A 16894-nucleotide genomic window follows, 5' to 3' on the forward strand; every position below is an offset into this window, starting at 1 on the left:
GCCTGACCTAGGGTGAATTTTAAATAGGGATAATTTTTAATGATTTTAAATAGTCACAGCCACTAATATTTGGATTTTAATTGGTTTTTAGAAGGGGTAATTCTGTATATTGTTTTAACATGCTGTGAGCCGCCCTGAGTCCCATGGGGAGAAGGGCGGCATATAAATTTTGTAAAATAAAATAAATAAATAAATAAATAATATATGCTCTTTGGAAATAACACTGAAAGTCTGGATGAAGATTATCATTACAAATACCTAGGCATCCTTCAAGATGACAACATCAAGCACACCAAAGTCAAGAAGTGAATACATTATGCAAGTGAAGATCTTAAAGTCCAAACTCAGTAGATGAAAGTCAATTAACACCTGGGCAATTCCAACTGGAATAGTGGATTGGACTCAAGAAGAACTAAAAGCCCTGGGTAGGAAGACCAGAAAAATAATGACAATGAATCATGCCCTTTATCCTTGCAGCGACATTGACAGACTCTACCTACCATGGAATATAGGTGAATATGGAATGCTGCAAGTAGACCAGACAGTTGAAGAAGAAAAAAGGGCATTGGAAGAATATCTGAAGGACAGTGAAAAAGATGCACTGAAGCTAGTACACCATGAAGGCCTACTAAATAGTGGAGGGACCAAACTGGCTTACAAGAAAGATCAAATGAAGAATAGAAAAGAGATTTAGCAAGACAAAGTATTACATGGCCAGTGTGTTTTTTAAAAAAACAGGCAAAGCAGAAAATAATCAAGACTTGGCAGTGGCTAAGCTAACAGTAGGAAATTTGAAGAAAGACAGAGGGGCTACTTAAGAACAAACACATACAAACCCAACTTGAGAAGATAAGCAACAGGCACCAAATGCCATCTCTGCAACCTGAAAAAAATATGGACCGCCTGGTTAACTACTGCAAGATGATCCAAAACAGACTGACTCTAAACAATCACATGACAAAATAGCAATAATTGTGCACTGGAATGTCCACAAGAAATATCATTTATCTTCAAGCAAGAACTGGTGGGATCATAAAATAGACAAAGTGATAGAAAATGAAGGGGCTAAAATGCTTGCGGACTTTAGTTTTGAAAGAGATAATCACCTGCCACATAACATCCCAGACTTAATAATTGTTGACAAATAGTCAACAAAGCCTGGATAGTAGACAGGGCAGTATCTGGAAACAGCAGAATAGAAGAGAAAGAACTGGAGAAAATCACAAAATAAGAAGACCTGCAAATCGAAGCAGAATGACTGTGGCAAAATAAAACAAAATAATACCAATAGTAATAGACACCTTGGGCGCAATTCCAAAAACCTCTGGAGCACCAATCGAAGGTCATTGGTACTAACAAATCACCAACAGTCAATTCCAAAGACAACTTACATCCTGCAACAATATGTTTAATACCATGAAATGACATCTCCCTATCCCAGGTCCTTGGGAAGGACTTAAGTAGATAAAAATGCCAAATCCAGTCTAAATATCTGTCTGACTAAACGAACCATAATAATAAAGCATTTATACCCCAAATCATTTTAGGCCACCTAAAATCATACAACCACAGTTCCAGACAGATGCAATGAAAGACTGGAATTCTGACAAACGTCTATTATAAGGATGGTGATAGAACACTGTATTTTGGTTAAAATTATTCACTTTTACACGGTTCAATTTCTGAAGTATCTCATCTATTCAGTGTATTTCTACAGACCTCGAATAATTTAGAAACAGTCTGGCAGTCAAGATCTCCTTAATTTCAAATCTCTCGTAAAGTTACATAAATTTTTGTTTAGTTACAACTTCCAGTTGTATTTTAGCATAATTTTGATTTTAAGGGTTTTTTTACAATTTTCCATACATTTTTCTAATTTCATTTCTTTTTGGAAATATGCAAGTCTTACTGAACAGATAAAGTTTGAATTAATAAAGGAAAATATTTGTAGCTCAGGTTGAATGAGGGTTCCTTGGTATTCTGTGAGCTTGTTCTCTTGCACAAGTTTCATTACCCAAACTAGGTAATATCATCACCTAGTTTGGGTAATCAAAAGTCTGCAAGAAAACAAGCTCAGAGAACACCAAGGACTCCTCAAAGTTTGAACTGGAGAAAATATATTCTCATTATATCAAGGGCTCTCTAGGACATGTGAACATATGATTTGGGGTGGCTCTGTAGATTTTTGGATGCAGATATTTGATTACTTATTAATCTCTATTTGCAATGTGAAGGTGGGAGTCATGCAGACAGTTTTGGACAAGACAAGATACGTTCCTTCACTTTTCAGGAAAAGTTGGCTAAACATGACTGTATGGTTTTGATTTATCCAAATGTGAGCTGCAGCATTTTGAACATATAGATTATTCACCATATTTTTGTACAATTATTTTTATTCGATGGAATTACTGGGTAGCTTGAAAGGCAGCGTGTCTAATTACAGAGATATGAAACCGATGAATTTAGGTTAATTTTAAATTCAACAATATATAAAATTTGGATTTGTATTCACTCTATTGCTTGACCTGTGTTTTGAATGTTGACCAGAATGAGTAACCACCTTTAACTTTGCCCAATATTTCCAGCCATTCTTTTTCCCTTAGCTAAATCGTGCTATCAAAAATGAGAATTGAGGAACCGCTATGGGAACAGGAGAATTTCCCCGACGCGGAAGGACAGGGCCGGCTGACAAACCAGCATGGAACTTCTCACCCAGTTGCCGAAGCCGAACTGCTCGATAGCATCCAGTAAGAGTTGCTCCTCGCGGCTGCTCCAGCCACCCTCGGCCTCGGCCCCCCAGAGAGTGAAACGCCCACCATCTACCAGCTGGTAGCCATGCCAGCGCCTATGCGGGCCAATCTCGGCGCCCGCTGAGAAGCATTCGGGGCAAAGCTCGATGTCGGTACATTCGGTGCAGCGAAAACGAAGCGAGCTGACCTCAGCCAAGCAGTACACGCAATACTTTTTCCCTAGTTCCGCCATCTTGCTTCCCCCCGCCCCCCCCTTAGAGGTAAAAAGAGCAGCGAAGGTTTGACGTCCAAGTTTGCGACAGCGACCAACTCCCGCCCACTAATCGAGGCAGAACTTTGTGGGTGTGTCCCAGGAAGAAATAGCCAATCGACTTCGAAATGTGTTATGCTCTTCCACGCGCAACTTCCAATCAAGCCTCGCTTCTCTTAATTTCTTCCCATTGGTTGACAAAAGGAACTTTTGTTGCCTAGCGACGGAGCAAAGCGATTTGTTTACGGGGGGGGAGGAGAGAGAGAGAGAGACGAACGGTTGGATGCTATGGAGGAGATACAGGAGGTGGCGGAGGAGGTCTCTACTCCAGTGCCCCAGGATCTCGAGGATGTCGTCGTCCCGATTTCCCCAGAACCACATAAGTCGCCCGCGGATGCGGAGACGGCAGAGGCCGCGAAGAGTCCCCCCGCTGCAGAGCCTCCGGAAGGAGAGGGAGGCGAGGCGACCGTAGGAGAGAAATCGCAACCGGCGGCTGAAGAGTCACCAGCATTAGAAGGAGCGGACCAGGAGTCCCTGGCGGAGGGGCAACCGGAGCACGCAACCTCGAGCGAAGGTCCAGGAGAAGCGGAGGCACCGAAGGATGGGGAGGAGGAGGACAAGAGGGCTCCGTCGGAGATTTCCTCTCTGGAGAAACTGGAAGAACAGAGCGGGGCGCCGGAGGTTGCCTCCAGGTTGTCGCTCCTCCGCGACTTGCCCACCAGCGTCTCCTTCGACGAGGGCGAGCTGCCGGAGCCGTCTCCGTTGCAGGTTGGCGTGGAACTGGGCCAGAGGCTCAGCCGCACACTCTGGGAGTTGGAGCAGAGGCACGCAAGCAGCCGCTCCCTAGATGTCAGCGCCAGCCCGGAGAGCGAGCTGGGCGCGGTGGAAGGAGAGACGGAGGAGCAGAGGGAGCAGCGCGTGGCCGAGGAACAGCGGCAGCGAACCGAGCTCATTGAACAGTACCGGCAGCTGCTGGCCGAGCGAGGCCGCCTCCGCAGCTACAACACCAAGCTGCAGGGCAAACTGGCCGAGCTCTTGAACAAAGCTAAGGGCAAGGATCGCGTCCGAGAACTAGAGCAGCACATCTCGGACTGGGAGCAACGCTACAGCCGCTACCTGGCTATGTTAGAGAAGTTGCGCAACCAGCAGGCGGAGGAGACGGCTTGGTACCAGAAGGAGATCGATGCTCTCCAGCGGTCCTGCGATCAGAAACTGGCCAAAGTGGAGAGTGAATGGAAGACCTATCAGGCGGTCAAGAAGGAAGTAGCTGTATATACTATGGGGAGGCGGCTGGGAGGTAAACAAGCTGCCATCAAGGAAGTGGACAAGATCCAAGCTAAAGAACAAAGCAAGGAAAGGGAGATGACAGAGGTGAGCCATGCATAGAAGAGGGATGTTAAATGCCCTTTCTAAACAGCCTGCTGTTGGGATAATTGCATTAACTAATTTTAAGATGTGGCAGTCTCTTTTTCTACATCTTTCAATTGAAGTGTCTTTGAGACTTAACATTGAACAGGCATATATTATCTCATAACTGTGAGGCCTATTAAGGAAACCAAATTCATGATTAGGAGAAATTGAAACTGATTGAAATGTCATTCTCAGAAAAAGCAAAGTTAATCTAAACCAGTGATGGCAAACCTTTTAGAGACAGAGTGCCCAAACTACAACCCAAAACCCACTTATGCATCGTCAGGTGCCGGGTGGGCGTGGCCCATTGGGTGGGTGTGACCCATTGGGTGGGCGTGGCTGCAGTGGTAACAGCAGACTGGGTGGGACTAAAAAGTTCAATCAATCAATTCCAACTTTGCAAGATCTTTTTTTTCCGCGCGAGAAGTTGAAATTGACTGATTGATTGAACCTTTTTTTTTTTTTGCACACGGCGGTGGAGGCCTAAAGCGAAAAGGTTTTATAAAACCCAGCTGAAGGCCTAGGACTGGGGCAACGGCGCGCGTGCCCACAGAGAGGGCTCTGAGTGCCGCCTCTGGCACCCGTGCCATAGGTTCGCCACCACTGATCTAAACCAAAGCATTTCCTGGATCTTATGGCCAGCCTTGCAAATAAGCCTGTAAAATTCCTAACTTGCAAAGTAAGTAAACCTTTATAATGGCAGAATTTGTAATTTTCAACAGCCTAGGTTAGTACTTGTGCTATTAACAGTAGCAGGATGATGAGGAATAATTAGTTTAGTTTATACAGTTTCTTATCAGGATTTTTGTAAAAGAACTGCTTATCTAGATTTAAGTTTCAGTTTGTTCTATATTCAATATTTCACTGGCTTAACTGATGAAAGAGCAGTGAGGCAAGGATAAACACCCCAAACTTAAGATGCTGAATGTTAACAAAATCTACTATTCTGTTCTCATGATAGCCAGGAATATAATGGTCAAGGACTGTATCACAAAACTTTTGAAAGTCCAAGTAAATAGTATCTGCTGGATCATCTCGGTCTTCATATTTATCTGCACAACATTGGCTTCTAAATCAAAAGTAGGAAACACTGGGGAACTAGAGGTCATTCTTTGGGAATAGGGCCTCAATAGGCAGAAGGAAAATTCCATACAATCATGAATGTATGTCTTAGCTCTTTTGATTTTATATCTTTCCTGGAAATATCAGTTTAAGCTATTGTTTCTGCTTCTCTGCAATTTCCTTATTCTAGAATTGCCACAGAGTTAGTGAGTAGTGCTTCTTGAAGATGTGACATCACTGATTTTTTTAAACAGTTGTATTAATTTTTGAATGTTTATTAGCCCAATTTAATGTGCTATCTATAGTGCCCAATTTTTTTATAGGCTACAATCTATGACCACCTATTCACATGGACTCCATTGTATTCTAGTTGTTAAGACATCAGCCTCATTGGTATAGATGACAAATATGTTTGTTCAAAAGAAAATAGCTGAATGAGCCATTAAAGCACTTAATTATAAAATCATTGATTCATAAAACTCATGCCCTTGACCTGGTATATTCTAAAATTCAAAGTATAAGAAATAACCAAGCTTGAAGTCTTAAGTCCTTTGGTAGTTGTAAATATATGGGATGAGCCACATATTGGATGGTGCTCAAGATGGCTAACAATATAATTTATCAGATGCTATATGCAGTATGCCACCGAGCATCATCAGCAATAATTCATTCACATGACAGAAGCCTGCCTTGATGTCCAAATACTAAAACAACCATAAAGAAATCCTTCTCTGTGTTCTCATCAAATGTGTCTCTGATAGTGACAGGTTGCAGATAAGGCCCTGGGCATCCAGATTAAAGTTATGTCCAGGAGCACTATTATATATGTCTCTAATTATACTAAAAATGCAAATCCCGGGTATATTCATGTTGAGAAAAATAGTCGAACATCGGGATAAATATAAAAACAACTGTTTAATAAACTAACAACTGTTTGATAAACTTAGCTTTCGGTCAGAGTGGAATGCCGGAGGTTCGAAAGCCTGCTTATAAGACCTGCAGTTTGTGTGCTCTGCTCATAGGAGGCGGGGTGCCACACTCACAACCGGGGGGGGGGGGTGGCTACAGGATAGGAGGCACTGGGGGACCACCCTGTAGCAACATGTACCCAGATATGTCCAAAGCGGGCAAAGAGAGTGACAAGAGAGGCGGTGATCCCCGAGCTTACGAGTATACAGATGGATGCAAGACTATTAGAAGCAATACGGTTAACTGGGACGGGTAGACCGGTAATGCGTTCTATGAGCAGAGTGCACAAACTGCCGGTCTTATAAGCAGGCTTTCGAACCTCCGGTATTCCATATATATATGTGTGTGTGTGTGTGTGTGTGTTTATTTTTAGATACAGTTGGGATATGACTAAAATCTGGAGCAAATCCTATTAAAATCAAAGATTCATCTGCATAGTGTTACTGAAGGTTAAATCTCAAATCCCATGCTCTTTTAGGGGTAAATCAGTGGGGCTTATCTGAAGGCTAAATCTTAACTTAAGAATTGCCCTGTAACTTAACAGAGTTCAGAAAGAGATTTTTTCTTTGACTGCAGAGGTCTTTGCAAATCATGCCTAAAGACTCTTCATAACTATTATCCAAATCTCTGATTTAGAGAATGGTTAATAAAAGGCTGTGTTCTCATGGCATGCCACACTGTATTTCAAATTAGTATTGCTCCAACATAAAACAGTTATTTGGTAGTATCATTAGACCAGTTTTTATCATTTTAGGTCCGTCTTGAAAATATAAAATTGAAACACAGGATCCAAAAAATTGATGCAAGTCTAAAAGCCCAAGAAGAACTGGCAGAAGGCTTACATTTAATAGACTTTGAGCAACTGAAGATAGAAAACCAGACCTACAATGAAAAAATTGAAGAGCGTAATGAAGAACTTCAGAAACTCCGGAGAAAGGTCACCAATACAGTGCAAGTACTGTCTCAAGTAAAAGAAAAACTGCAATTTGTGGAAGCAGAGAATCAAGGCCAGAAGGCTCAGCTAATGGCAGTGGAGAGTCTAGGAGCCCAAAACAGAGACATATTGACAAGGACAAAGCAGGCTCGTGATAAATTGAGAATAGACAATCAGAGGCTTCAACAGAAATGCGGTTTACTTGGAAATACATTGTTATTGAGAGACTTTGAGGAGAAAGTGGATGCTGCTGAGATACTGAAAGAGAAATTGGAAATATTGAAGCGTAATCATGCTGGATTGTCCCTTACTTGCAATGGAATCAAAAAGAAAATCAAAGGGGCAAAATCTTTTCTGCCATTCTAAATATCTTTAATGGTAAACAGGTCAAAGTAATAAGTAAAAAAAAAATTAAAACATTTGTGTCTTTAAATTAAGGTGTGGTTAGGAGACAATTGGGCCTCAAATTCAAATAGCCATGAGTGCTTATATAAACAGAAAGAAAGGATATCACTTTAATAATAATTTCATAAATACCCTGTTAATTTATAATTGACAATAAAAGTCTACAAAACTAAACTCCTAACAGAATCTTTATTCAATTTTTAATGCAAAAAATAGATCATAAGCAAATGTTGGCAATTATTAATGAATAAGCATAATAAAATTGTAAAATGCTTAGCCTCCATTGGAGAAATTTGCCTTTTTATCTTTTTTTTAAATATTTTATTGATTTTCTAATTTTACATTTAAGTATTTAAAAAGCAATGTGGCGGCTGAGTTAATCGATAATTCAGTAACATACAAGTATCTTTAGTACAAGTCTCAAACTACCACTTTAAATATTTCCTCTTTTCCCTTTAGTATTTACTGTCCCATGTTTAAACTAATACAATTCTTATTATATCAATTAAATAAAAATAACATCCTTACATTTATCAATAATTTTTAGCTTATACATATCCTGGTTATTTTAACATTCAGTCTTTATAGACAATCAATGTCCTAATTCAGACATGTCAAACACAAGGCCCGGGGGCCGGATGCGGCCCGCAAAGTGGTTTCATGTGGCCCGTGAAGCCATCCTGGAAACAGTGCGGGAACAGCCCCTGCTGCCTTGGCCCTGGCCCAGGCCAGCTGGGAGCCAATGTACAATTTTGTGGTGGCCATCTATGCTGAAACACATTCAGTCTTAGCGCCACAAGGCCGTCTAGAAACAGTGAGGAACCAGCCCGCCGCGTCATCTCCGCCCCCTGGGTCATGCTGGGGAGGTGTCACCCTTTGTGAGGAATGAAGAAATGGACCATGCCTTGGCGCTTGTCCCGGTCCCACCCCCTTCTGCCAGAGACCCTTAGATCTGTCCCATTCCTGCCCAGGCCCCCACAGGCATCCTTGATGCGAACGATGTAGAGCTGGCCATGCCCACCCAGTAGGCCACACCCACTCCATCTCTACCCACCCAGTAATTCGCACCCACCCGGGCCACAGCCCCCCGGCCCCCCGAGAGCAACCGCAATGCTGATGCGGCTCTCAATGAAATTGAGTTTGACACCCCTGTCCTAATTAGTTTTTCCAAATTTTTATTTTCCCATTAATGTTTAAATGTAACATTGAATATTTATAATTTCCAAGTTTTTAAGTAACCAAAGTTGCCTTTATCATAATTCATCACAAAGTCTAATATTCAGGATATATGTCTTATCTATTTGAATATATTCTATTTCTCACCATCTTACATCATCTAATTTATAATACAGTATAACATTATTATTTTCTATTAATTTCAAAATGTCTTAAATTTAGTAGCCAAAATTTCTCGTTTCAACATCAAATACTTCCTCTTTTTCTCTTAATGTCTACTATCTCATATTTAAGCTAGTACAGTTCTTATTATATCAGCTAAGTCAGGGGTAGACAACCTTGGCTCTTTTATGACTCGTGGACTTCAACTCCCAGAATTCCTGAGCCAGCCCTGCTTGCTCAGGAATTCTGGGAGTTGAAGTCCACGAGTCATAAAAGAGCCAAGGTTACCTACCCGAGCTAAGTAAAAACATGTTTATTACATTTATCAATAGATTTTTAGCTTATATATATTTTAATTACTTTTACATTCAACCTTTATAAACAAATAATATTCAAATTTAACTTTTAATATTTATACTTCCAAGTTTTAAATGACCAAGGTTTTCTTTATCTCAGTTCATAACAAAATCTAGTATTAAAGTACACATCTTATCTATTTGAGTATATTCTATTTTAATCCTCATTAATAAGTCAAAACCCCAATTTTCTTCAGCCTTATTCTAGCCTTCTTTCTTTGCCAACTCGCCTTCCATATCCGTGCCTTTAAGTCATCAAATAGATCTCCCTCTGTTATTATATATATTGTTTGAGATAAAAGAGGCCATCCAGTCACCATTTTTTTGGAAGGGCTAACAAATTGTCTATTTTTCCATCTCGACGTAGTTGTCCTGAAATATTTATCTTCCCTTCGGTCCGTTCTTCTTCTTGATCCTCAGGTTTCTTCTGGTTTATGTAGAAAGTCTTTTCCATTTTGGTGTTGTCAATCCCTTTTCTGGGTTTTCCGTTAACTGTGTTTGTTGATCAGTTGAATCTTCTATCATAGTATTTGATTGTTCCACTTCTTCTATTATATTCTGTGTAGTTGATTCTTTAGTTGTAATCAAAGTTTGGGTTCGTATATCTAGGCTGGCATCTTGTTCTTTTCTGTAGCTCCTTATTTCATCAGAAGCTATAAGAATAGTTTCATAAATTGCTTTCAACATAAAGAGAATCTTTTCCTGATCTTCATCCATGTTCTCTTAGTGGTGTGTTAAATTAAAAGCTTTACAATCAGAGAGTGAAAATAATTTTGTCACTGAGTATAGAACACAGTTGGGCTTCTCACAGCTGATATCTGCCAAGGTTGCACAAGTTGTAATATCAGGTTTAGCCACAAGATGTCACCCATACCGTTTAAGATTTTTTTAAGTCCAAAATTTTTATAATCCTTTTTCCAATTTTACTTTTTTGTAAGTAAAAACCCAAATCTTTAATAAAAATAAGAAATCTTTTAGTTCTCAAATTTTAGAAAGATAGAAATCCAGTTGGAATCAGGTTATTCTTTCAGCATTTTAAGCTCCCCTGGATAGTCAGTCGCCACTATTTTTAGAGGTTGGGATAAAATTTCCCTTCCCTCCCTCCACAGGGGAGAAAAATACTTTGGGCAGCTTAAAAAGGTAGAAAAAATAGTTAGGATTGAAGAGAGGTTCAAATCTCAACCAGTCTTATCCACGCTGCTTTATAGGTGCCTGGTGGTAAGTTTGACTTCAGCTATCTGCAGCCTAGTGATGGGCCATATTTCTATGGCCGGTCTTTCATCCGCTGGTTTGGAAGGCTGCCCCGGATTGAGCGGAAGGGCTACCGCCCTCCCGTGATCAAGCAGGGTTCCTCTCCTTGTCGCCCCTACAGGGCGACTTTTGACCCTTTCCAGGGTCCCCCAATGGTGCAAAATCGGACATGGAAGATGGAGCTCACCTTCCAGCATCTGTGGCGGACACGGTGGCAAACCAGAAGTCCGTTTTATGTTTTTAATTAGCTATAATAGGTAACCTATCTTCATTTTTCCTTGACCCTTTAATAGTATCAAAATTGTTCTAGTAAATTAAAAAAATGTTATGTATCATCTTTTGAAACTATTTTTTATTTAGTCACTAGTTGTCCCTGGCCACGCGTTGCTGTGGCTCAGTCTGGTAAAAGCGTGTGTTACTTTTACGTCCAACAGATGGCGGTTTTTTTAAAAAAAGCACATTTTTACCTGTCACAGGTGTGACATCCATATAATATAGGTATATAAAAACACGCGCGTATTCAAATGCAACGTTGTGTCAAAATTTCAAAGCAATCGGTGAAGAACTTTCGGAGATTTAAGATTTTGAACAAACGAACATTTACATTTTTATTTATATAGATTTAGTTCTTTCCTCAATAAAGATAGCTTTCAATCTTTTTTTTTTTTAAATGTCCCTAAATGTGTATGTGTGGGAAATTGGAGATGACAGATATGTTTGGGGAATTGCGATAGGACAAAGGTCTTTGAAAGTTTTGGAACAAATATGCTTGTTTCTCTTGGAGAAAATTCTGAAGGGTCTAGTTTTTTTCCCCACTACAGTCCAACACACCTCAGAGAGTTGTTGTTATGGGGAAAATAGGAGGAAGGAGTATTAGGTATGTTTGCTGCCTTACTTATAAAGCAATAAAGATGGGATAAAAATCAGATGGGCAGAAAAACTGAGGTGAGTTATTTTTTGTTTGGGACAGAACCACACATGCTTTATTATTAATAAATTAAATTAAATTATTTTAAGTTGTATAGTAAGCCCAGAAAACAATGAAGAATATCTGAATAGGATGTTACTTCCAAAATGTATAGATCAGCAAAAAAAAGTCCTTAATCATTCCATACCTCCTAAGATAAAACTAAAGAGGCAAAAAAAAAAAAAAGCTCTGGGATATGACGGCATTTCTGCAATATACCAGAATACTTTCCAAGTAATTGTAGTTAAAACTATTACTCAAGTAGTAAAAGAGATTCAGGAACACTTTTAGCTATAAATTTTAAAAGGTTTTGATTTGCTTATAGACATACAGCCTAATTTCTTTACTGAATATAGATCAGCTTTTTAAGGCAATACTCAAAGACAACAAATGGTTTTTAAATTGAAATGATATAACATAATCAGACTGGATTTGTTCTGAAGAGGTATCAGAGACAAAATCAGACATTTGTGTTATTGATTAAATCACATCAACAAAAAGTGGCTAAAATCTTTGTTTATACAGAAAACTTTTGACAATCTAGGATGAACTTTTATGTTTGCATAAAAAAAGATGTAGCTTTTTTTTCATAGGGATACAGAATATAAAGGACAAAACGCCAAGGAAATAGTAAATGACTATTTATCATTACCATGCATTATACAAAAGGGAAAAGACAATATTGTCCCTTTTCCCCTTTTCTACTGGCATTAGAACTATTGGTAATAAAAATAAGTCAAGAAAATAAAACTTCTGAAATTATATATCAATGAAATTATACTCATAGTCACTCAACCAACACTCAATACAATAGCATATATATTGGCATTGTAACAGAGGAAGGAAAACAACACCTGCATCTAGAAATGGTTTTAAGACCTAAAAAAATTTAAATACTTAATAAAATGATTTATTTAAAAATAATTATTTAAAAGGCTGGAAAAAGAAAATGGCAGTTGTTTCAGGAGAGAAGGAATAAACTTTCTTGAATTGCAGCCACCAAAGTTAATTTTTTATCAGAACTTCCTTTTCCAAATGGTTCCAATACATATTAAAAATGAGATTCACTGACTGGCATAATGAACATGGTCCAATAAAAATAAAACAAGGTTTAAATTTAATATTTTACAGGTGTTGAAAAATGAAGTGGATTGATGGCTGTAAAATTTATATTGTACCATAATGCCAATTGATTAACATGGTTTAGAATGGATCGTATTTTCATATGGCCCTAATACAGAAGGGGCAGGAGTTTCAGTAAACATAAATATTTTTGGACTGTTGCAAATAGAAATAAACAATTTATATGAGACCATGCAATAGTAAGCAAAGTATTGAACATTTGGAATCAGAACCTTTATAGTAGTCAATGACCATCAATGAAACGCTTGAATAAATAAAATTGATATTATTTAAATAAATAACAGATTTGTCATTCAAACTGCTGCATATCGTACATATTATGTGACATAATTTGACAGCACTTAAGGAATAGTCATTTGAATCTGAGAACAAGAGGTTTAAATAGAACTAATCAGGTGGCCAGGGAATTAACAGGTCCTGACAAATGTTGGCATAAAATAGACATTAAAGTATGTTTGAAGGGGTTTTTTTGGCTCCTTTACCACATGGATAGACTCTGGATTTAAATACAAAATACAGGAAAGGAATGCCTAAGACCGTTCACTTCTTGCTTTGTTATTACTAAACATTTATTCTTAGGAATACACAAAGAAATTTGCTCTATGGAATTAATTAGTTTAGACTGAAAGACATTATTAATAACACAAAGATAAAAACTTTTGAGGTTGTTACTTCACAATAGTCTAGTTCATTGGACTAATTTTAGTATCTTCACATAAATAGACCAGAATCATAAGAATTGCAGAAAAAAAAGGAATCTCAGAGACATGATTGAATTTTAATTTCTTTTAATTTAGAGACTTTGCTGGGTCATGCTTTTAATAAATTGATGGTGCAATATGATAAAAAAACCAAAAGGGCAAAGTCCACATGAGTACATGGATGCAGAATTTAGATGTAGTAATAGATTTGCAACAATGAAATTTCAATAGAAGTGTATTACATTAACCCTCAAAGCTAGTTAGAAAATATTGGTATAAGATGTTTTAATGTCGGTATATTACTCCAGTTTTGATTGCTAACATTGGTAATTCATTTTCTAAAATGTGTTGGAGATGTAATGAGCAGGTGGATTATTCTTTTGTATCTAATAGCAATATTGTAGCAATTACAACAATTCTGAAAAATAATTCATAACAGAGTAAAACAAATTTAAAAATTGAATTCTCATTTCAACCTGCAATACTTTTATTAAATTTACCAAACTCATTTCCTCAACTACATTTCTACATATCAGTTGCTGCAAAAGTACAATATTTTCTTTACTGGAAAAGTATGATTTTGAAACAGAATCTAACTAAAATTGAAAGCCATTCTTAGACTATACCTAATATATGGATTAATACCAAATAAAACTATATAGGTTTTCCATATCAGAACAGACTTTTAGAAACATGAATATAATTTTTGTAGAGTGCAGTTTCATTTGTAGTTTATGCTGTTTTTATCATGGTTATTGATATTCAGATTTTACTTCAAACTTATAAGTGGTTTTTAGTTCTTTAAAATGATGTAATTAATTCAATTATTCATGATTAACTAATTATATAACGTATTGGGAAATTATAAGCACCATATTTGTGAACCATTTTTTATACATTTACTCATCTGTATTTTATTTTTTACCTCTTTTTACTTTTATTTATATATCTTCTTCCAACATGTTTGATTAAAAAATAGAAAAAAATATACATGATTTTTTAACATATCATTTATATTTTACTTTGACAGATCTGGCAATTTGTTGAAAAGCTGCCATTTGTGGAGTTCATTATAAGGCCCTGTAAGCTCTTCTGATTCAAAGTGTATTGCTAGAAATATTTTTGAAAATACTTTTGTTAAGAGCATGATTAGATGCTGCTTATACATCTGATGCTTTCACAAATTCTGGGTTTGGGCTGAAATTGCTTTTTCAAGATTTACAGGATAATCATCATCTATAATAAGGAACTGATATGCAATACCACTCAGGATACAAACCACAAAATTAACTGCTATGACCATTCAGTTTTCCTAGACGCTTTGAACTTTTTTAGTTCTGTCTATAAAACCTCTTTAATACAAGATGTCTCAGTTTGGGAACCGAGTTGTTGTTTTTTTAATACTGAAGTGTTTCTTGATTTTCTTGAGTTAACACAAGCATACAGTATATGCATTTGGAAGTAAAGGAAATAAAAGGAACTTTTCATTTATTTGAATGCTTAGCTATTCTATATACTTCCTTCCCAAAAAAGCATTATCAGCTTCAGTTTCTATTCAGGCAAGGAGATGCAGAATCAAACTCCATGTAACATCACCAAACAGCAACTAGCTATGCAGTAACACTAGCCATTCACACTAGCTTGTGTACTTTCAAGTATCACTGCCAAGTCAGCACTTGCAGCTATTTCTCTTTTCTGTCTACAAACATAATTGTTTATATTATTCATAGACAGAAACTGATAATCACAATATTTTTTTTAAGGCGCTCAATTTAGTGTGAGAAAAGATGGCATGAAATTAGCAAGTTTTATTTTTATGCTCATTTTGGACTGCTTTATAATTGACACAAGTAAACTGTTATGATTCAATATGAGACAATAAAGGACTTTCACTGAACATACAGTGAGGGAAAAAAATATTTGATCCCCTGCTGATTTTGTACATTTGTTGACTGACAAAGAAAAGATCAGTCAATAATTGTAATGGTAGATTTATTTTAACAGTGAGACAGAATAACAAATCTATCCAGAAAAACGCATTTCAATAAAGTTATAAATTTATTTGCATTTTAATGAGTGAAATAAGTATTTGATCCCCTAACAATTAGTAAGATTTCTGGCTCCCAAGTGTCTTTTATACAGGTAATGAGCTGAGATTAGGAGCACTCTCTTAAAGGGAGCGCTGCTAATCTCTGTTTATTATCTGTATAAAAGACACTTGTCCAAAGAAGCAATCAATCAATCATATTCCAAACTCTTCACCATGGCCAAGACCAAAGAGCTGTCCAAGGATGTCAGGGACATGATTGTAGACCTACACAAGACTGGAATGGGCTACAAGACTATCGTCAAGCAGCTTGGTGAGAAGGTGACAACAGTTGGTGCGTTTATTCGCAAATGGAAGTAACACAAAATAACTATCAATCTCCCATGGTCTGGGGCTCCATGCAAGATCTCACCTCGTTGAGTTTGAATGTTCATGAGAACGGTGAAGAATCAGCTCAGAACTACATAGGAGGATCTTGTCAATGATCTCAAGGCAGCTGGGACCACAGTCACCAAGAAAACAATTGGTAACACACTACACCGTGAAGGACTGAAATCCTGCAGTGCCTGCAAGGTCCCCCTGCTCAAGAAAGCACATGTACAGACCCGTCTGAAGCTTGCCAATGAACATCTGAATGATTCAGAGGAGAACTGGGTGAAAGTGTTGTGGTCAGATGAGACCAAAATCGAGCTCTTTGGCATCAACTCAACTCGCTGTGTTTGGAGGAGGAGGAATGCTGCCTATGACCCAAGAACACCATCCCCACTGGCAAACATGGAGATGGAAACATTATGCTTTGGGTGTGTTTTTCTGCTAAGGAGAACCTCCTTCCCTCAGTCAGCGCATTGAAAATGGGTCATGGATGGGTATTTCAGCATGGCAATGACCCAAAACACACGGCCAAGGCAACAATGGAGTGGCTCAAGAAGAAGCATATTAAGGTCCTGGAGTGGCCTAGCCAGTCTCCAGCTCTTAATCCCATAGAAAATCTGTGGAGGGAGCTGAAGGTTCAAGCTGCCAAACATCAGCCTTGAAACCTTAATGACTTGAAGAGGATCTGCAAAAAGGAGTAGGACAAAATCCCTCAAGATGTGTGGAAACCTGGTGGCCAACTACAAGAAACGTCTGACCTCTGTGATTGCCAACAAGTACTTTTGCCACCAAGTACTAAGTCATGTTTTGCGAAGGGGTCAAATACTTATTTCACTCATTAAAATGCAAATCAATTTATAACTTTTTTGAAATGTGTTTTTCTGGATAGTTTTGTTATTCTGTCTCTCACTGTTAAAATAAACCTACCATTACAATTAC

At 38.0% G+C, this 16894-nt stretch overlaps 2 protein-coding genes across 2 annotated transcripts in view; one reads left to right on the top strand and one right to left on the bottom strand.

The window, feature by feature from the left end:
* Positions 1 to 2982, bottom strand: part of TADA2B (transcriptional adaptor 2B) — a 10857-nt gene extending 7875 nt beyond the window's left edge. The window contains exon 1 of the mRNA XM_015812527.1: positions 2713 to 2982. Within this exon, the coding sequence (XP_015668013.1) occupies positions 2713 to 2982 (270 nt within the window). The remainder of the gene's footprint in view (positions 1 to 2712) is intronic.
* Positions 2983 to 3288: 306 nt separating this feature from the next.
* CCDC96 (coiled-coil domain containing 96) lies at positions 3289 to 7919 on the top strand. Its single transcript, XM_015812537.1, has 2 exons — positions 3289 to 4371; positions 7196 to 7919. Exons 1-2 carry the CDS (start codon positions 3289 to 3291, stop codon positions 7739 to 7741), a joined length of 1629 nt encoding a protein of 542 aa, XP_015668023.1. The 3' UTR covers positions 7742 to 7919.
* The last annotated feature ends 8975 nt before the right edge of the window (positions 7920 to 16894 follow it).

Source organism: Protobothrops mucrosquamatus, unplaced genomic scaffold (assembly GCF_001527695.2).
Source record: "Protobothrops mucrosquamatus isolate PMUCROS unplaced genomic scaffold, P.Mucros_1.0 scaffold94, whole genome shotgun sequence".
Taxonomy (NCBI): Eukaryota; Metazoa; Chordata; class Lepidosauria; order Squamata; family Viperidae; genus Protobothrops; species Protobothrops mucrosquamatus.